Here is a 23,163-nt window from a genome sequence, read left to right as displayed (position 1 = left end):
CGAAGTCAGCGTTTGGAAATTTTTATCGGAAGGAAAGCTTTATATTTTTTATGGGCTTTTGAGTGGGCTTTTTGGAGACACTATAAAAGGGAATTTTTCATCTGATTATTGAGGAGCCGCCACTCATAACACAGAAATCAAAGGGTTTGATCGAGAGATTTTTCTTGAAGGATTTCTGGAGCTTAACTGAAGAACGGAGACGGAGTTTGATAGTCCGGACACGGAAGAAAGACTTCGGATTTGTTATCTTTACTTTATTTATTTCTTTTGAGATTGAATTATTTTTGAATTTCTGAACATGATTTATGTTACTATGAATTTTATTATGAACTAATTTTTATAGTCTAGAGGTCGGATGGAACCTGGTGTAGACACTTTCTTGAATTCTTGATTTTATTGAATTGAGTTTCTTCTAGATTAATTGTTTTTTCTAGAATTGATTGTCTTTTCAATTATCTGATCAATCATTGATTTGTTATATTTATTTGAAATCTGGCACTTGGGAGAGGAGATTTTGAATAGGATATTAGAAATTACACTGTTAATTGTTTATCTGACTCGGGAGAGCTTATAACTTTAACAGAGCTTTTAAAGAGAACATTGTTTTGTGATAGATCACTACGATAAATTCTTAATAGGGATATTGGAATTGAATTGTAATTGATAAACATTATTTGTTGCTCGGGAGAGGGAAATAATACACGTAAGTGTTCTTGGCTATTAATTCTTTGAAATTCATGAAGATTAATTAATTAGGATTGATTGTTGTTGAAACCAGGTGAAATCTATACCTCTAGACCATTTTTCTCTGATTGATTTTAATCTAAAAGTTGTGTGCGTGCTATTAAAATTTCATTGATTATTTATTTTATTGCAAAATTCTTGATTATTGATTTTCTAGATAAAGTTTGGACTATTTTAATTACAAGCACTAAGATTTTCATTTTACTCCCTGTGGGATCGACACTCTCTCTTTCACTTTACTAAAACTTGACACTCGTACGCTTGCGAGTAATTTTCACAACAAGTTTTTGACGCCGTTGCCGGGGAGTAAATTTTGATTATTTTTTAGTCTTGTTACCAATTAGTCTAGATTTTAATTTAGAGTTTTTTTTTATTTTATTTTTTAAGTTACTAATTAATTTCTTCTTATCTTTTAATTGCAGTTTATGCGACGATATCAAAGTGCTAATTCTCTACTATTTGATCCGGAGATCGAGCGCACTGCACGTGCTTTAAGACGAGCTAAAAAAGAAGAAATTGAAAGAATGGCTGAACAAGAAGCAAATCAAGCTCCCCTAGTGCCAATTAGAGATCACTTCAGACCGATGATCCAGGCTCACTATTCTGGAATCGCTCGAGGAACTATCAATGCAAACAATTTTGAGCTGAAGCCTGCATTGATCAACATGGTTCAATCGAACCAATTTAATGGGAGTGCCACAGCTGATCCTCATCTGCATCTCAGGACCTTCTTAGAAATTACTGATACGGTAAAATTTAACGGGGTTCCTGAAGATATTATTCGCTTACGCTTGTTTCCGTTTTCTCTCAGGGATCAATCCAGAAGTTGGTTGCAATCACTGCCGCTTGGAAGCATCACTACTTGGGAGGGGATGGCAGAAAAATTTCTTGAAAAATATTTTCCACCTGCCAAAACCACCCAACTGAATATCGAGATCAACACCTTCCGGCAGATGGACACTGAACAGTTATACGTGGCGTGGGAAAGGTATAAAGAATTATTAAGACGTTGTCCTAACCACAATTTTTCAGATTGGGAACAGATCGAGTGGTTTTACAACGGACTGAATGCGCCTACAAGGATGAATGTCGATTCTGCTGCTGGAGGTACTATATTTGCGAAGGATCATGTTCAGGCTTATGATATGTTAGAGCAGATGACGGTCAATAGCTTTCAATGGCCATCTAAGCGTATGGGAGTCAAAAAGCCAGCTGGAGTGTATGCAGTGGATCCTCTCACGTCCATCACTGCTCAATTATCGGCACTGACTACACAGGTAGCTGCATTGAATAAAGTGAGTGTTGCAGAACCAGCAGGTGTGTGGATTGCTATGGATGAATCTCACTATCATGAACAAGCCCAGTACATCAATCAAAGAGGTTATGGAGCTTTCAGAGGTAATCCTGTCCCTAATACTTACCATCCTAGCTTTCGAAATCATGAAGATTTTTCTTATGCTAACAATACTAATAAGGGTGATGTTAAGTTGTCTTTGGAGGATGTGGTTAGTACCTTTGTGCAGGAATCAGGTAAGAGAATGGCAAGAACTGAGTCTCGCCTTGACAGCTTGGAGACACACATGGCCAACATGGGTGCTGTGTTGCAATCCATGGAAACCAGCATAGGGCAGTTGGCGAACGCACTGATGGACAACAACCGCGGCCAGTTCCCTAGCAATACTGAGGTAAATCCTAAGGAGCAGTGAAATGCCATAGAGTTGAGGAGTAGAAAAAAAATTGGAGTCCAAAAACCTGCTATGAAAGAGGAGAAAGTCGAGAAAAAAGAGAAGGAGCCTGAACTGGAGCCGAAACCGATATACAAGCATCCACTTCCCTACCTGCAGAGGTTCAAGAAGAAAGCATTGGACGAGCAATTTTCAAAATTCTTGGAGATTTTCAAGAAAATTCACATCAACATCCCCTTTGCTAATGCTTTGGAGCAAATGCCGAACTACAAAAAATTCATCAAGGATATGATGTCCAAGAAAAGGAGACTGCTAGAGAACGAGGTGGTCAATTTGACTGAAGAGTGCAGTGCGGTGCTGCAAAAGAAGATGCCACAAAAGCTTAAGGATCGACTGAAGAGTGCAGTGCGGTGCTGCAAAAGAAGATGCCACAAAAGCTTAAGGATCCAGGGAGTTTTACTATTCCTTGTTCTATTGGCTCGTCTTATTTTAATAATGCACTTTGTGATTTAGGGGCCAGTATTAATTTAATGTCATTATCTATTTACAGGGCCTTGGCGTTGGGAGACATGAAATCAACTAAGATTTCATTGCAATTGGCGGATAGAAGCATTAAATATCCACTAGGAATTGTTGAAGATGTTCTAGTCAAGGTGGATAAATTCATCTTTCCAGCGGATTTTGTGGTATTGGATATAGAAGCAGATCATGGTGCTCCGCTCATTTTTGGGAGACCATTCTTGGCCACGGCGGATGCAAAAATTGAAGTGATGAAAGGGGAGTTGTCGATGGGTGTGGAGTACGAACGAGTGGTCTTTAACATATTCACAAAAGCATCTAATCCACCCATCGAAGAATTATGCTTAATTGAACCGGTTGTGAAGTTGGAGAGCTGTCAAAGAGCTGATTTTGCAGTTGATTCATCGAAGGAGAAAGCGCCAAATTTACTACCAAAGAAAGCCACGAAGTACAAGAAAGCGAAATTTAAAAGGCGGTTCGTGGAATTTATTTGGCACGTTAAAGAGAAAGGAAAAAATTAACACCGGTGAAAGTCGGGCTGACGATTATAAACCAAGCGCTTTTTGGGAGGCAACCCAAAATTTTTATTTTATTTTTGGTTTATTTTACTTCATTTTTTTAATTCAATTTTTGCTTTATTTTTTTATTTTAGTTAATTCAATTTTGGAAGCTTAATAATAATACAAAATTTTCGTTTTTTTTTTAGATTTTTGGAAGTTCGGTCGTCCAGTAGCTTATGCGCGCTCGCGCATACCTGGAGAGCGCCCGCCCTGGATTGGGATCTCACACCCGAGGCTTGTGCGCGCCCGCTCCACTCCATTCGAGCGCCCGCGCTTCCCCTTCGTTCCACTGATGCACAACCAGCGCCGCACCACAGCGCAATCGCGCTAAGGAAGCCATCATCTGCGCTGCCTCAAGCGCTAATGCGCTCCAAGCTCCCCAACCGCTCTCCAACAGCGCAATCGCGCTAACCACCCCTCATCCACGCTAGAAATAGCGCTAACGCGCGTCTCATCCTACTGAACTGCGCAGCACCATCAACGCTCATCCATGCGCCATCGCGCGTCCTACTAGTGCAATCGCGCTTCCCTTTTGCGCAAACACAAGCGCTAACCAAGCTCTCCATTTGCGCTCTGTCATGTGCTAACGCACAACCGCCCCTCCATGCGCTAAAGATCCAACAGTGCACCACTCCAGCTGCAACTCAGCCGCACCGATTCATGCTGAAACACACTCCATGCAATCGAGCTTACAAGAACACTCTAACATCTGCTGTGCTATCGCGCTCCACAACAGCTGTCCACCTCATGTGCATCTCCTCAATGTATCTCCTCATGCTAACAAGCTCATCAACAGCTTTACTCTCATGAGTTCAACATAAATTTAATGGCGTTTCTGAAGCACCATGGTCGAATGATGGAATGCTGTTGTGAATTCATTCTATGGAGCTAATGCGGATTATGGAGATGATGATGATGACGCCGAGTCCTGATGCTCGGTTTCGAAGGTATGAGTCCCTTGTTCTTTTTCTTGATTTTTAATCATTAGGAACAATGATTACATTAAGTTTGGAGGGGTGAATCAATGTTTGATTTAGTTGTTTGGTTGATAGTTGAGTAGTTGAATTTTATTGTGTGCTTTATAGATAAAATTTTTAATTGTTGTTTTTGTTTAGTTGAGTTGAATTGAGTTGAGAAAGAAATGGATGCATGGCTGATGAAATATTTTTGTGCTATAACTGAAATCCATGATTGTCCACTTATCTAACAAATATTTTTGAAAAAATAGAACCAATTGAATGAATAATTTTCTATATACTCTGTGATTAATACTTGAATATGATTTTTGAGACATACAGACATAGATATGATTGAGGCATTGTTTGAAATTTTTGGGCCTAATTTTCATTGAAATAATATTATCTTTAGATGCCTATTTGAGCCTACACTTGTATAGGTACATTGAGGTACGAGAAATCTGAAATTTGTTGAAAATCATCTTTAACTGCTGATGATTATTTTTTCTGCACTGATTGAAATTTGTATGATTTAATTGTGGATTGAGACTTGTCTAGAACTAGTTCAAACACTCTTCGAGGTGAAATACGGGCAAAATTGAGATTAGGAATGATTTAGACGATTTTTTTGAATGCGTTTGAGCCTTTCAAGCTACCCTGTAATGAATGTTATCCCTAGTACCTTATTTGAGCTTTATTGAAAATCGAATGGCATGCGTGTAAACGTGTGATAAACCCTCATTCGTCATTATTTCAAGGTCCTACATTGATTACCTGAATAGCCTAAACACTATTTCCTACCTTTAAGAGAGTAAGTTGAATGTTAAATTGTTATATGCTCCTAGTTGATATTTGTGAAAAATGGAATGGTGTGGTGGTGAATTGAAAAGAAAAAAATGAAAAGAGGTAGTAGAAGAGAAAGAAAAAAAGTTTGAATGAAGAGTTGTAGAAGAGAAAGTGAAAAAGTTGAAAATCAATGAAGTGAATTGAAAAAAAAAAAAAAAGAGTGAAATTGTGAATGAAAAAAAGGAGACGATATTAGAGTTTAAGCATGAATATGAATTACTCCTTATTTTGAATTCTTTTCCTTTATTTGTAGCCGTGAGCCAGGCCTTACATTATAAGCTGATTAAGTCCTATTGACTGAGTCTCAGTTGCCCAATATACTAGTGGAGAAAAGTTGCGAGAATTTAGCCTATGGATTGTTGATTGATGCTTTTAATGATTATGAATTTTGATCTAAACACGCACACACTATCATTCGTTGCATTTACCTAATTGTGAGTGTTTTGATAAATATCCTTTATTTGATCCAATGATACCTTGAAAAAGTTCTCATGATCTATGAATGTTTGAATTGAATTTGGAGAATGGTGTTTTGAACTTGAGTTGCGGAGATTGTGAGTTTATGCGGTTATTTTGTTACGGTTGAAACTTTCAAGTGTTAGTTGGGTGTGATATGATTGGATTTGATATTTTTGAAATCATTGTTGATGTCATTGATCCATATTATTTCTTGGCTATTCTTGTTGGTTTGATAGAATGAGTTTTTTTGAATTTAATAGTTTTGCTCGGGACTAGCAAAAGTCTAAGTTTGGGGGTATTTGATAAGTGTATTTTAAACACTTAATTTATATATGCTTTTAATTGTTAATTGCTTGTTTCGAGCAGATTTATGTGGGTATTTTGTTGTTTTTGTGTTTGTAGGAAATTATGGAATTTATGTGAAAAAGGAGGAAAAATGAGAAAAATGAGATTTGAGAGAAAAGAATTAAAAGAATAAAAGGGAAGAAGAAAGAAGAAAAGTAAAGAAATGTACAGAAAAAAGAAAGGAACAGTGATGGGCCATCTTATTGGGCCAAAATATCAGCGCTTCCCATTAGCGCGCAAAGAGAGCTATCGCGCAAAGATTCTAAAGGCGTGAAGAATCGAGATCAGAAGGTTATACGCGGGCGCATGGATTGTGGAGCGGCCGCTTGTCGCGAAGTCAGCGTTTGGAAATTTTTATCGGAAGGAAAGCTTTATATTTTTTATGGGCTTTTGAGTGGGCTTTTTGGAGACACTATAAAAGGGAATTTTTCATCTGATTATTGAGGAGCCGCCACTCATAACACAGAAATCAGAGGGTTTGATCGAGAGATTTTTCTTGAAGGATTTCTGGAGCTTAACTGAAGAACGAAGACGGAGTTTGATAGTCCGGACACGGAAGAAAGACTTCGGATTTGTTATCTTTACTTTATTTATTTCTTTTGAGATTGAGTTATGTTTGAATTTCTGAACATGATTTATGTTGCTATGAATTTTATTATGAACTAATTTTTATAGCCTAGAGGTCGGATGGAACCTGGTGTAGACACTTTCTTGAATTCTTAATTTTATTGAATTGAGTTTCTTTTAGATTAATTGTTTTTTTCCAGAATTGATTGTCTTTTCAATTATCTGATCAATCATTGATTTGTTATATTTATTTGAAATCTGGCACTCGGGAGAGGAGATCTTGAATAGGATATTAGAAATTACACTGTTAATTGTTTATCTGACTCGGGAGAGCTTATAACTTTAACAGAGCTTTTAAAGAGAACATCGTTTTGTAATAGATCACTGCGATAAATTCTTAATAGGGATATTGAAATTGAATTGTAGTTGATAAACATTATTTGTTGCTCGGGAGAGGGAAATAATACACGTAAGTGTTCTTGGCTATTAATTCTTTGAAATTCATAAAGATTAATTAATTAGAATTGATTGTTGTTGAAACCAGGTGAAATATATACCTCTAGACCATTTTTCTCTGATTGATTTTAATCTAAAAGTTGTGTGCGTGCTATTAAAATTTCATTGATTATTTATTTTATTGCAAAATTCTTGATTATTGATTTTCTAGATAAAGTTTGGACTATTTTAATTACAAGCACTAAGATTTTCATTTTACTCCATGTGGGATCGACACTCTCTCTTTCACTTTACTAAAACTTGACACTCGTACGCTTGCGAGTAATTTTCACAACAAAGCAAAAATCCAAACTTCCTGCCTCAAAACAGGGGTGCTCGCTCGATCGGTGAAAGTCTGCCGATCGAGCGAGACACCTGCCCACAAGAATCTTTTGGTTTTTCTTTCTTTCAATCCAATCTCAACTCAATCAATTCGACAACAAGATAAATTCCATTCAACATGATATACAAGTATTCAATTCTAAGTTCATACAATCTTCAACAGATCAAGCATGCTTCAATCTAATTGAACTTATACAACTACAAAAAGGAGTTCGAAAACGTAAACGACTCCTAAACATCAAAGCCTCACTTCTATCATCTCAACCACCTAGTCATGCTGCCTCTGACTCGGTCCTGCCCCACCTGTTTCCAAGTACACATACAAACAAAGACAACAGCCGGATAATCCGGTGAGAATACAATTCCTTGTAAAATAGACTATCATGCATAGCAATTAAAACACATCAAGACATGACATGTATCAATTTCCAAATATCTATCGCATCAATATAAATCAAGTAATTCATTCAAGTACTGAATTAAAATGATATGCATGTCTTTAAAACTTCTGGATTATCAGACTCAGATAATCATTAGGAATTCTTCTTTCTTTCTTTCTTCGGTTTGGGATCCCAAGGTTAAAATATCCAACAATCACACCGAACTCCCCTCTCGAGGTGGACGAGGCATATTTTAATCCTCTAGACTCCAGAGCATTATAGAGAGTTTGTTTGAAGGTATAAAATCTCCAACCAGGTCACTCAACTACAATCTCTAGATCGTCTAATCAAATTGAAATGAGTCAAGGCTCAATATGAATGCATATGTCATCTCATGCATTCTAATATCATTTCAATCATCAGTTCATATAAGCATTCAATCATGTTGTCATTCATCAATTCAAATAATCATTCAAACATGATTTCGTCAATATAAATGCATATATAATCTCATGCACTCAAATAAATATTCAAATATGATTTCAAATAAGCATTCAATCATGCAAGTATGTGATTTCTTTGGAACACTCGAATAAAGTCTAATTCGAGTTAATCGTTCCATTAAATTCTAAGTCGTCTTTTACCTTATTCTCTTCAAGGTACTGAAATCTGAAAATCAATAATAAGGATAATAATCAATATCCAATCAAATTCATTCAAATCACAATCACACTTCATCGATTGATAAAATAAGAAAATCGATACTATACCGATTTCAATCTTCCAACTGACCAAAGCTGCTACCTCGCAACTCTGCTTCAATTCAATCTATCATAAGAATTCAATAGGATCAATATCGACATCCAAAAGCTCAATCAAACTCAATACGATCAAAATATTGAACGATATCCAAAACTCAAACTGACGGCATAACGGCTATAAACTGATCAAACCGGAAACGCAGACAGCAAGATATCAATTCAATAAACTCATAATCATCTCAATATCATCAAAACAATTCAAATCCTTCAAATCTAAAATCTCCAATTTCAAAATAATCTTCCAAAAATCAAAACAATTCCGAACGACGTTCTATTTCAAAACCGACAGAGAATAAACGATCAAAACTCTGCCAAGATCAACATACTCCAAACTCAATCGATTCTAACAACATCCGCAAATAGAAGTCTAGCTGATCGAAGAAAAACTTACTATAGAACGAAGCTCTCGCAGACGTGATCGCTAATCTGCCTTCAGAAATAAATTCCAACGGACGGATCGAGCTCGGGGAGAAATCTGGAAGCTTGAGAAAGCTTGGAGTCGGCTCTAATGGAGGAAGAGGCGATGGAGGTGATGAAGAGTGAAGAAAAATCAAGTCAAACATGCTTAAATATCTAACAAATCCAATATTTGCATTCTAGTCCCTGAAAATTCCAAAAATTGCATTTTAGTCCCTGATCAAAATTGAATCGGCCCTCGACTTCTAAAATCTCTGATTATCTCAAATAAAATCCATTAAGATAATTTTGGGGCGTTACATAAATCATCACAATAGCATACAATCACCATTTCTGAATCCATCTTCAATATGACAAGATATAATACTTCAAAAACTTCAAACAAAACACAACGTACTGATCTCTGCCATTTTTGAATTCTCAAAACATGATGAACCAAAATAAAACTTACATAAAATCAAAGGCCTCGTTGCAAGGATTCCAGAACACTTTTCGGAATCAAATTCGGATAACCGAAACTCAAAATACAACAATTGGAAGATGAAGAATAAACTTAAGATTTCTTTGTTCTTGTTCTCTCGGTTTCTTCTCAGAATTTGCTGATGAAATTGACTATCTTACACGTGAATATGCATGTATCAAACAAGTGTCCCACTAAGTTAAGAATTTTGCACTTTAGTCCTCCAATTCTTGCTTCTTTGCAATTTAGTCCTCAATCAATCATTAAATTCAATTTCAATCCTAAATAATTAAAGAATATTAGAAATTAAATCAAAACTCAAAATATTCTCAAATTAAATATTCTCGAATTAAAATTAAATAATTCCGGCCGTTACAATTCTCCCCACTAAGACACGATTTCGTCCTCGAAATTTCAAGTACTATCAACATATCATATAAAACAGATAACAGGAAGACTGAAGAAAAACTCACATCATTGAAACATTTCCGGAAATCATTGTCTCATGTTTGATTCTGTCTCCCAGGTTGCTTCTTCAATACCATGACAACTCCACTGAACTTTCACAAGCGGAATAGTCTTCGTTCGTAGTTGCTTCTCCTTACGATCAAGAATCTGAATTGGCTTTTCAAAATAACTCAAAGTTTCGTCGAGTTCAACCTCATCAGATTGAAGCACGTGAGATTTATCAACAAGATATTTCCGAAGCATCGATACATGAAAGACATCATGTATTCCAGATAAAAACGGAGGTAGAGCTAATCGGTAGGCAAGATTGCCTATTTTCTCAAGAACTTCATATGGACCGATATAACGTGGAGACAACTTTCCTCGCTTGCCAAATCGTACAGTGCCTCTGAACGAAGAAATCTTCAGAAACACCCTATCCCCCTGTTCAAAAGACAAAGTTCGACGTCGAACATTGGCATACTTCACTTGTCTGTCCTGAGCTGTCTTCATTCTTCTCTGAATAACCTTCACTTGTTCAGTCATACCTCGAATCATGTCAGGTCCAATGTCAGGTACTTCTGAAATATCATCCCAATAAAGAGGAGATCGACACTTCCTACCATACAAAGCTTCAAACGGAGCCATTTCAATACTCGATTGATAGCTGTTGTTGTATGAGAATTCACAAAGTGCCAGTGAATCTTGTCAACTCGTGCCAAAATCAAGCACTACAGCTCTCAACATATCCTCCAAAGTCTGAATGGTACGCTCAGACTGTCCGTCTGTCTGTGGATGATAAGCTGTGCTCAAGTGTAGCTGAGTACCTAAAGCACTCTGTAAACTGTGCCAGAAGTATGATGTAAATCGAGGATCACGATCTGATACAATAGACTTCGGCACTCCATGTAATCTGACAATTTCTCGGACATAAATCTCTGCCATCTGATCGTGTCTATACGTCATACGATAAGGAATAAAACACGCTGATTTCGTCAATCTGTCGATAATCACCCAGATAGCATCACAACCTCTAGAAGATCGAGGTAACTTCATCACAAAGTCCATGAAAATATGATCACATTTCCATTCAGGCACTGATAAACTCTGTAACAAACTAGGCGGTTTCTTCCTTTCAGCCTTCACCTGTTGGCAATTAATACATCGAGAAATAAAATCAGTGATATCTGACTTCATTGGTTTCCACCAATATTGAGCCTTCAAATCATTGTACATCTTCCTACCATCAGGATGAATGCTATAACGGCTACAATGCGCCTCTTTCAGTAGTTGTTGTCGCACATCAGAAATATCAGGCACTAAAAGGCGATTGTTTACATATAAAATATCATCTCTAACCTTGTATTCAGATACATGCCCTGATCGAACTTTTTCAATCGAATTCTGCACATTCTGATCAAGTTTCTGAGCTTCTTTAATTCGCAATACTAACACTGGTTCAACTTGCATTTGATAAAGTCGAAGAGGCTGACAATTCGTGTCAAATACTAATCCAGAAAAACAACATTCTTCAATCAAATTTGATACACCAATCGTCGATAAAGACAAGGAACATACCTTTCGACTAAGTGCATCAGCAGCTGCATTGGATTTTTCCGGATAATATTTAATCTCACAATCAAAATATTTAAGAAAATCAAGCCATCTACGCTGCCTCATATTCAGTTCTGACTGTGAAAATAAATATTTCAGACTCTTGTGATCAGAATAAATACAATGGCGGCCAATTCAAGATCATGAATCGGGTATCTGGTCTCGTGAGGCTTCAACTGTCTCGAGGCATAAGCAATCACATGCCCTCGCTACATCAATACACATCCCAAGCCTCGATGAGATGCATCACAATACACAATGAAACCACCCGTACCTGAAGGAATCTTCAAGACTGGTGCACTAGTTAGTCGTTTCTTCAACTCAAGAAAACTGGATTCACAAGCTTCAGACCAGATAAATGGAGCATTCTTTTGAGTTAACTGAGTAATCGGCTTCGCAATACTAGAAAAATCTTTAATGAATCGACGATAATACCCAGCCAAACCCATGAAACTACGTATCTCAGGAACAGATGTAGGTCTAGACCAATTGATCACTGCCTCGACTTTACTTGGATCAACAGATATACCATCTCCGGATATGATATGTCCAAGAAAAACTACCTGTTTAAGCCAAAACTCACATTTCGACAGTTTAGCATACAATTTTTCAGCTCTTAGAGTCTTCAACACAGTTATCAAATGTTCGGAATGATCAATCAAATTCTTCGAATATATCATAATATCATCAATAAATATTATAACGAAGTCATCGAGATATTTCTGAAACACACGGTTCATCAAAGTCATAAACACCGCTGGAGCATTCGTCAGACCAAACGGCATAACTATAAACTCATAGTGGCCATACCTGGTTCTGAAAGCAGTTTTCAAAATATCAGAATCTCTAACTCTCAACTGATGGTAGCCAGATCTCATATCGATCTTGGAATACACAGCAGAACCCTGCAACTGATCAAATAAATCATCAATACGAGGCAAAGTGTATTTGTTCTTTACCGTTGCCTTGTTCAGTTGCTAGTAGTCGATACAAAGTCTCATGGAACCGTTTTTTTCTGACAAATAATACTGGAGCACCCCAAGGAGAAACACTGGGTCGAATGTATCCCTTGGCCAGTAAATCTTTCAATTGTTCTTTCAATTCTTTCAATTCCACTGGTGTCATTCGATAAGGTGCTTTAGAAATCGGTGCAGTACCTGGCATCAGTTCTATATTGAAATCAATCTCACGATACAGAGGTAGTCCCGGAATTTCATCAGGGAAAACATCCGCAAATTCACTAACCACCGGAAAATCAGCCAGGTTCGGGCTAGTTTTCAGAACATCAACTATATATACAATAAATCCCTCTACTCCTTTCTGCAAAAGTCGAGTCATAGATAATACTAAAATCAGAGGAATCTTAGCACGAGAACCCTTACCATAGAATTTCCATTCTCTAGCCATCTCGGGTCTAAATCTCACTACCTTTTGAAAACAATCTACGGTAGCTCTGTACTTGGTTAGCATATCAATTCCGATAATGCAGTCAAAATCAGACAAACCAAGCACAATACAGTCTATCTCTATCCCATTACCATCATACTGTAGCAAACAATTCCTAACTCTCTGTATAGATATAATACCTCTCCCCAAAGGTGAAGAGACAGATACTACAACAGGTAATGATTCAACAGGCAAAGCATGTAATGATGCAAATCGTGCAGAGATAAACGTATGGGATGCACCTGTATCTATCAATACATATGCAGGATAACCATAAAGAGAACAGTTACCTGCAATCACATCATCTGGTGCTCCCTGTGCCTGTTCCTCTGTCAATGCAAAGACATGAGCATGTTGTCTCGAAGGCTGACTACCCGTCTAACTCCCTCCTGGCCTTGTTTGTTGTTGTGGGTGTGGTGGTTGGAGGGAATGAACAGAAGAGGCTTGCCTCGCAGGTTGAGCCACTGATCGTGATGACTTTGTACCTCATGACTGTCCAGAACCTCTTTGAGGACACACCCTCGCAAAATGGCCCGGCTGATGGCATATATGGCAACTCCCAAATACACCTCGGCACTGATCAGTCGGATGACTTCCACCACAACTGTTACAAAGCATTCGAGACTTCGGTTTTGAACCACTAGAACTCGAAAAACTGCTCCCAGACCTCTTAAACTATTTTCCTCGAGCTTGCCAAAATTTCTTCTTACCACTGCTACTGCCACCACTTTCAAATCGAGGAGGTTGTTGTGAGATTGGAGCTGTGGGTTGTGACTGTCTCGGAGGCTGAGCGGTATACGAAGCTCCTCGCTGCTGTATCAAACCAGATTCCGCTCCTTTGGCATTGTTTAAAGCTTCAGCAAAAGTATTTGGTCACTTTGTATTCACCAAAGTAAATACCTCTGGAGTCAGTCCATTAATAAACTGATCAGCCATAGCCTCGTCACTATCAACAACATGTGGAGCAAAACGTAGTAAAGTAGAAAACTTTGCAGCATATTCTTCAATGTTTAAGTTCCCTTGCTTCAGATTAGCAAATTCAGCACCCTTGTCTTTGCGGTAAGACACTGGGAAGAAGCGTTGGTAAAACTCAGTTTTGAAGACTGTTCAGGTGAGTACAGTTCCTCTACGCTACAAAGCCTTCTTAGTTGTGAACCACCAACTCTTTGCAACCTCATGCAATTGGTGCCCTATCAATCGAACTCTCCGCTCATCCCCATAATCAAGTGAATCAAATAACATTTCCATATCATCGAGCCAACCCTCACATTCAACTGCATTCTCAGTACCTTTTAGTGTTGGCGGTTTGTAGGATTGAAATCGTTTCAACAATGTTTCCATTGGAGTAGCAGTCATATCTGTCATATCTCGAGAGGTACTTCCCTGTTCATTACTCGGAATTGCGGTAACTTGAGGCACTGTCGGTGTTACCACTGTCTATTCTGGCAGAGTAGTATGAACTGTCTGCTCTGGCATAGGAGTAGGAACCTATGGTCTAAGAGGAGGTCGTCCTAGTCGTCGAGACATATCTGATTATCAAAATGGTTAGGATACCATAATCATCAAATTAATCTCAGTCCTCCTCTGATCATCTTACCTCTGATCAAGACTCGGTTCTGATTCAATCTTTAAATAAATAATCGAGGTATTCAGATAAAACATGCTTCCAATCAATTCAGATAATCAGGTAGCATGTCATAAACAACAGAACACATGCCTTTATCGTGTCAGATAGTCCAAGAAACATGTGTCTTACACAATCGTAAAACATACTTTCAAATATAATTACAAAATCAAATAATTAAATACTTGAAAGTAAAACATGCTAGCACTTAAAACATGTAAATTAATCATGTAAATAAATCATATCATGCTAACATACACAAGCAAGGAAGATGACTCGATCTACCTCACTCGCTATCTAACTCAGTCCAGAATTTTCTTGCTCTGATACCACCTGTTGTGACGACCCGAGTACTAATCTCTCATTTCAATACAATTCATATAAGATGCAAAGATTAAAGCCAAGCATCAAAGATTAAATAAATAAATAAAAAAAAATATTTAATCTGCAGCACCTCGCTCGATCGGGTAAAATCACCCGATCGAGCGAGCCCTTAAGCCCTGCTCCTCGGGTTGGAAAAACTTTTGGTCTCGCTCGATCGAGTGAAGAATTCGTCCGATCGAGCGAGCCAAGAAAACTCAATTCTCTGTTTATGCAATTCAAGGGCCGCGCTCGATCAGTGATATTCACCCGATCGAGCGGGCTCATTGTCCAGGAAACCAACAAAAGTTTCTTGCTGTCAAAACGAGTCCCTTCATCCATTTTTCATCTAGCATCACCTCATACATGATCTATACATAATCAAATGCTAACATCAATATCAACATTCTATCTTGAAGGTCGTTGCTAGCATGAATTCTAACATAATATAAGTTGATAGCACAAACTCATGACAAAGCTACTAAGATAAGCTCAAGCAAATCTCTTATATCATGCAAGAAAGATTATGATACACTATCATCATATTACATCAAGGGAACTTCCATACATTCATGTACAACAAGTCTTGGCAAAAGTAAATACAACACGATCATGTCTCTGGACTCAACACAAAGCATTGACAGTACAATGGACATCTAAACTCGGTTCACCACTCTATTCTCTCATTCTCTGTTCTTCAAACTCGCTTGTGCCCTGTTCCAATCCCGCCTATTGCCATGACACATACAACACAACAACAGCCGGATAACTCCGGTGAGAAATGTATTTCCCAGTAAAAGCAACTAACATGCAACTCAATTCATACATATCAAACTCATTATATGGAATAAAAGACAATGCATGCCTTAAAAACAGATTCTCTCAAATCATCTCTCATTTCGTCGGTTGGGATCCCGAGAAGAAGATATCGTAGCTAAACCACCGACACTCTTAATCGAGGTGGGGCTACTTATCTTACTTCTCTAGACTTTGAAGCCACCGTAGATGCAATTCGGAAGCTAGGCTAACTCAACCACCCAGGCCATAAATATATAGTTCCTCAAATCGTCTAATCGAACGTTTCCGTTCATTTCAAAATCAAAGAATAAGTCTCACAAGATGAATGCAACATATATCATCATAATAGCATTCATTAATATCATAGACTCATTCAACATTTCATAGAAGAGCACATAAAAGCAAACAAGCAAATAAGTATGTGATTTAGGGAACTCGATACAAACTATCTCGAGTTATAATCTCATTCAAATAATAGTCCACTTTTACCTTTCGATTGTGAGGTTTCAAGGTGTCTTCAAAGCTATCCAAATCTGAACAACAACATAACCAAACCTCTATCAAAATCTGCTCTCAAGTTCAATCCAATTCTATTAACAAAATAGACTCCAAACCTTGCTTTAACTCTTTCTCGGTTGTGACGTTGACGTTCTTGAACTCAAAATACTTCAACCACAATCTAAAATGAAGCATATACATCCAACAACATCAATACAATTCAATCATATCCCAACTCAATAGAAGAAGATAGCAAAACAGTTCACAATCACAAGTCCGGCAGCGTAACGGCATAAAGTCGGCAACCGAAACTCAAAGCTACCTAACCTCTCAATCATATACAACATATATCAGCTGTAAACCACTAAAACCCAGCATATCAGATGCTAAGCATGTCGAGCTAAAGCTGCTAAATCATCACAATAGCATACAATCACCATTTCTGAATCCATCTTCAATATGACAAGATATAATACTTCAAAAACTTCAAACAAAACACAACGTACTGATCTCTGCCATTTTCGAATTCTCAAAACATGATGAACCAAAAAAAAACTTACATCAAATCGAAGGCCTCGTTGCAAGGATTCCAGAACACTTTTCGGAATCAAATTCGGATAACCGGAACTCAAAATACGACAATTGGAAGATGAAGAATAAACTTAAGATTTCTTTGTTATTGTTCTCTCGGTTTCTTCTCAGAATTTGCTGATGAAATTGACTATCTTACACGTGAATATGCATGTATCAAACAAGTGTCCCACAAAGTTAAGAATTTTGCACTTTAGTCCTCCAATTCTTTCTTCTTTGCAATTCAGTCCTCAATCAATCATTAAATTCAATTTCAATCCTAAATAATTTAAGAATATTAGAATTTAAATCAAAACTCAAAATATTCTCAAATTAAATATTCTCGGATTAAAATTAAATAATTCTGATCGTTACAGTATCACAAATCTTCGCACGAATTCGATTCATAAACTTAACTGATAAAACATACATCATTCAATTTCTAAGCAAACTATTCACTTAGTTTTATCCGACTAAATTTCATCCCTAAGAGAATAAATTACAACAATGGCAGATCAAATAATACCTCCTAATACGCAAGTTTAATATTTCCGACAAATTCCTACAATCTCACCAAATATTGTTAACACCACTAATAACTCAAACAACATCCACGTACTGTCCAAAACTGGAAGGAATATTAGTACACCAACTCCGTTTAACTTGAAACTGCGTGCTATAAAAATAAGCATTTGAATGGTACACTTTAAACTACTAAAACAATTTTTTTTAAATGAAAATAAACACTAAACTACGCACTTAAACAAATTAAACATTTAGTTTTGAAAATATTTTAAAAAGAATGTGACATCAAAACATTTAAAGTAATAAATCAATAACTACTACCATATAAAATTCATTAAAACTTACAGATTTTGAGGCGAGATTTCTCGAGTTTCTTGCAACCGGTAGCAGGCACAACCCAAACAAGAACCATGATTGGATACCAACTGAAAAGACCCTAACTACTTCTTATAATTAATGATTAAATAAAATATGGGTTTTCAAAAATTTTCGGCATGACCTATCTGCTTTGATTAAAACCCGCCTGTCACAGACAGCAAATTTAAAACACAACCAACAACACTAAATAAACTAGACCGAGAAAAGAAAATAAACGAAAACCTGAGAAAGAGATTGACACTCCAAACATCCAAAAGTTAAACAATTTGATACATACTTGCCCACAAACAATTCCAAAGAATATTATCTTTACATTTACTAAATTAACAAGATGAAAGACTTTAAAGTGCTAAAATAAACTTTTGCGGAAGACTGTCATGGTCGGAGGGATGTGTCGTGCCCGCATCACAAACCACTCGATAGTCCTGCCCCGCAATCTCAATGAAATACTCCTCATCTGAAAACAATAAGTGTAGTGAGTCTAAAAGACTCAGCAAGAATATGGGGGGATAACGAGTACTACATAAATACAAGCACAGGCAGATTAAAAATTACTTGTATTAAAATATTTTGTGCCCTTAACTTAAATAAATGATTTCTAAAAGAATGAAGTGAACATGAATGAAACATATGCATGGTTAAGTCAAACATAAGCAATATAACTGAATAAACTGTACTGAAACATAGTCATAAATATTTGAACTTAGATCCTTGAATTGTGACTCTGTGATTTCGATCATGATCATGGCTGCAGTGCACTATGCCGCAAGGAAGTCAGGATTTCTCCCAACCCGTCTTGCCCATACTTGGTAACGAAAGCTAGGATTTCTCCCGCCCGTCCAAACCCATACATGGTAAGGGATGCTAGGATTTCTCCCGGCCCGTCCAAACCCATAAATTTGGTAAGGGAAGCCAGAACGTCTCCCAGCCCGTCCAAACCCATACTTCATCTCACTTTGTTCCTAAAAATATTTTTTTTCATTCTTTCATACTTGATTTTGAGACTTAGCATGCATATGTAAATATGACGTACATGTAAATGTTTGATCGATAATCATGCAAATGACTCACACATGGATGACCGGGATGGTGATTTAGGAGACAAACCAAAAGCTGAGAAACTAAACCATAATTTAGCTCTTAAGACAAATTGGAGCGGTTTGCCCGTAAAATTTGTAACTTGCTCGATTCTTAATCAAAAGGGATTCCGCTTGAAACCACGACTCCATGACACTTAGCACTAAGTAGGAAAATCATCCACTTAATTTTATTACTAAGCAATCATTTTACAAAAATCAGAATTCTGGGCAGCAGCCCTTTGGCTTCAAAAATATTCTGCACCTTATTAAATCAAAAATCTAAAACTCGACCAAAACTTAACCGGATTAATTCCCGCTTTCGCCGACATATTACTAACATTATAAACCAATTCCAAACCCGAGCCCATAATCAAATTCTGATTTTTACTCAATCTTAGCCATATATTCCCGGACAGCTCAAACATTCCAAAAATTCTGCTCGAATCCAATTCTTGTACTTCATCAAAAACTTAACTATGAAACTCCCAAGTCCCGAGCCACTAGACTAGGATCGGGGTCAACACCTAGGTTCATCTTAGACCCCTAAAATTTACCCCAAAACAGCTCAACATTACTCCAAAAGATAGCTCCTAATCGTCTCCAAAACCGAGCCCCAACCATCTAGCCCATTCGAAAATTCCCTCCTCCAACTTGCAATCTAAACTTCAAGCCATTCTAAACACTACCATGTGAACTACATTTCATCCATGGTATCCCCTAATCCACCATCCAAATCAACACGAATAATCACACCACATTTTCGAACAACACAAGCTGAAAAATATGGAAATTTTCGAAGGTACATGGCATAAATACATTCACATTCCAAGTTCATAAACATTTACACCCTCATCAAACAACATAAATTTGAAATCATGAATGCCGTAAAATCTTGGCTAAATGGGGAAGGGATCAAACAGGGCACCTATATCCATATATATTTTCGAAAACTTCATGGAATGCAACACACACAAAAAAATATACTAATCTACATGGTGAAGAAAGGAAGCCACATTCTTGCCTAAACCGTGAAAGATCATAAATGGGGGGAAACTCGGCCGCTGGAATCGAGCTGAGGAAAGGGTGATGAACTCGAGCAGTTCGCCTGGAGGGAAGTTTTGCCGGAACAGAGAGGTGGCTGGCAGCGAGCTATGGAGAAGAAAATGGAAGCCTGAACAAGGGCTCGAGCACAAAGCAAAAAAAAAACAGAAATATCAAACATCGAGCAGCCTCATGAAAATTAGAAATCTGGCAGCTTCTTGAATCCACATAAAATTCAAAATGCAAGAAAGGAATACAAGCATACAACATATTAATCTACTTGGTGGCCAAAGGATGCCATTATTCTTGCCTGAATTAGAAGAAATCAGAGAAAAGGAGTTCGAGTAAGCTGAAATCGAGCCCAAGAAACGCGGCAACAGCACGGACGACTCGCCTAGGGGAAGGGCTACGCCGGAACTAGTGGCTGGCGATGAACGGTGGTGTTGGCTCAAGTCGGCGGCGGCTGCAGCTCCCAGGGAAGAAGAAGCCATCGCAGGGGAGTGAAATGGAGAGAAAAAAAATGAGTCTATCGGCCAAAGCTTGGAGAAGGGGAAAATAGAAAAGACCGAGTAATTGGGTAGGAAAACTCTTAATGGGCCGTGAACTTGGCTAGGGAAAGAAAATAGAAATTGGGCCGAGCCAGCACATGTTTAAAGTGGGTAAGAAATATATTACATAAAATATAACATGTAGTATTTTAAATGGTGCGAGTAAAAGTGTCAGTTTCAAATTTCCGCAAACACTCAAGTTTGAAAATCTAAGAATTAAAAATTTTAAATATCCTGATGTCACGGCAACGAGTAAAAATATTTAAATAACAAGCAGAGAGATTAAAATAATTTAAATAAACTTGACGAACGATTAAAAGTCATTTAAATAAATAAATAAATAAGAGGAAATAAAACCTTTAATGATTTGGACAATTAAAAAGGGTATAAATAACCTAGACATTTAAAATAATTTAAAATTATTAAAATTAACTAACCGCTACACTAGGATATTTAAAATAAATAAGTTGGACACTCGAAAATATTTAAAGAAATAAGCTAAATAGTTAAAATCATTTAAAATAATGAACTAAACAATTAAAATCATTTAAATATGCAAGCTTAAATTTTTAAATTATTAAAACAAGGGGAACTTGGAGAAAAATTACTGCACACAAACACAATTTGAAGTTCAGTACCTAAGTAAGAATTATTTGTTCTGCACTCCCTAATGCATTTAAACTCTTTTTTCTCACTCCCAATTTCATTTTTCTTAGTAATTTCTCTATTTTAATTTATGTTATATTCATTAATGATAATATAATACTATTTTCCTTAAATATTATTTTACTTCCCCTTTATTTCTCTTTCACCCCCCCCCCCACCCCCACCCCTTCTTCTTTCATGCTTCTTCTCCTCCTCTTTCACGGCTGAAGATAGAAATCCCTACCCCAAATCATCCACCGGCGGACTTGGCCAACAACCAGCGAAGTTGGCTCCATTTGAATGTCTTTGCGTCGCTTCAAACTCAGGATAACTTTGCCCCGTCTCTCTTTCTGCCTCCACTTCTCTCCGATCCCTAATAGCCACCGTAGCTCGCCACCGTCGTCGTAGTCACTCTCCATGAATCTTTTTCAACTTGATTTGCTCTATTTCTGAGTTTTTATGTTGTTATGTGATTGTGTTCTTATTAATTTGTAAAGTAGGATTTTTGATTGCAAGTTGGTGTAGAAAATGGGATATATGGTTATTGGTATTTGAGATATCGATTATTGAGACTAATCATTTTAGGGCGAGGGACATACTCTCACACTGTTTTAATTTTTTTTTTTTTTTTTGGAATGGTGTGCGATTTGGTAATGAGTGGGGAATGATTATTCGGTTGATTGTAGAGCTTGTCCGGTATTTTGAGAATTGAGTGTTATTTAATGGTAGATAACGTGATATCTATATGCATTCTATGCTTACGCAGCATGCTTAGGCTGTGAGTTTTTTTAAAATAATTGTAAATCTTTGTTGGCTCATTGCAATTTTTCAATAAAATTGCTAGGTTGGTTGTTAAGTGATGTGAAGTTTTCTTAACAGTTCAAACTTGATTTATCAATGATTTTTTTGGGGGAAATAAGGTATAGACTGTTCAAACTAAAAAAATCTTTTCTTTGGTTTAATTGTATTTTTTCTGCTTTGTTACCGTGAAAGTTGTTTATCATATTTATGGCATGCTGTTTTATTTTTTGATTTAGAAATGGTTCGAAAACGAGTAGGATAAGGAAGTAATGTAGATATGCAGATATGTATTATTTCCTATTGGTGTGAGATTCCATTGGTTTCTATTTGTGTGGAGTAATTAAAAAGGAAATTTGTGGTGAGGAACTCAATAAACAGTCCATATGATAGGACAAGTGCGAGGAAGTTTTTAAGTATTGCATTATTGTACCTCCGTCATTATGTGATGCAATTAGTTTACTATTACAATAATTCGATTTGTGTCCAAGTTGAATTTTTGTTAGGATACTTGAGGATTTTCAAGGATGTTGACTTTGTCAATTACAACGTGGGATTTCCAAAGTGTAGAAACCAAGGGACTAGTTCGGATCGTGGTATGTTTACTTGCTTATGGACGGAGTGCTATGCTGGGGATGACTTTTTTACATGGAATTATCAGACTGATTTCAACATAGACGATACAAAGGCACCCGTTGCTGTAACCATACTAAATGACGAATATGGGTTGATGAAAATGGATTCAGGAAAATGAGAATGGAGTGGACAATTAGTTTTGGTGTATTTTTTACTGTATTTTGATCGGATGAATAACTGCCTTGATGAAGTTTGTACTGTATTTTGGAAAAATGGATGTGTAATTTCCATTTATTGAATCGCTAATATGTGTCAGTTGTGGTTATTAACACTTATAAATTGATTGTGTCACACTTTTATACAAAATTTGACAAAAAAGGATACTTCACACAATCAATGTTATACTACATTTACCTGTTAATGTACCACGACTCAATACAACTGGCACTAAGTTTATGACCTAGCAACAAAATATTATACCAAGTTAAACCAATTTTATACTACACTTATCTAATAATGTACTACAAGTTAATACAACTAGTACTATGTTTTTTAATACACACCAACACCACCATGGTAAAAAGTATGAAAGATGTACCAAATTTAACATAACATTATAC

The 23,163-nt window shown here is 36.9% G+C and overlaps 1 protein-coding gene and 1 long non-coding RNA gene across 3 annotated transcripts; both read right to left on the bottom strand.

Moving 5' to 3' along the window:
• Nucleotides 1–7,713: 7,713 nt before the first annotated feature.
• LOC140870764 (uncharacterized) lies at nt 7,714–8,911 on the bottom strand. Its single transcript, XR_012147538.1, has 3 exons — nt 8,669–8,911; nt 8,543–8,567; nt 7,714–7,821 (listed from the first exon to the last, which is right to left on the bottom strand). It is a non-coding gene; the product is annotated as an uncharacterized lncRNA (long non-coding RNA).
• A 6,663-nt stretch (nt 8,912–15,574) lies between these two features.
• On the bottom strand, nt 15,575–20,499 carry LOC140870767 (uncharacterized). 2 transcript variants are annotated; one of them, XM_073273158.1, is made up of 6 exons: nt 20,287–20,499; nt 19,957–20,106; nt 17,824–18,313; nt 16,500–16,564; nt 16,375–16,418; nt 15,575–15,816 (listed from the first exon to the last, which is right to left on the bottom strand). In XM_073273158.1, exons 1-3 carry the CDS (start codon nt 20,465–20,467, stop codon nt 18,198–18,200), a joined length of 447 nt encoding a protein of 148 aa, XP_073129259.1. In that variant the 5' UTR covers nt 20,468–20,499; the 3' UTR covers nt 15,575–15,816; nt 16,375–16,418; nt 16,500–16,564; nt 17,824–18,197. The 2 variants fall into 2 exon arrangements, 1 of the variants encoding a protein (XP_073129259.1); XR_012147539.1 differs by lacking the exon at nt 17,824–18,313.
• Nucleotides 20,500–23,163: the final 2,664 nt, after the last annotated feature.

Source organism: Henckelia pumila, unplaced genomic scaffold, assembly GCF_033568475.1.
Source record: "Henckelia pumila isolate YLH828 unplaced genomic scaffold, ASM3356847v2 CTG_207, whole genome shotgun sequence".
Classification (NCBI taxonomy): Eukaryota; Viridiplantae; Streptophyta; class Magnoliopsida; order Lamiales; family Gesneriaceae; genus Henckelia; species Henckelia pumila.
Note: the sequence above shows the minus strand (reverse complement) of the source record. Positions and strands in the feature narration are given on the sequence as shown.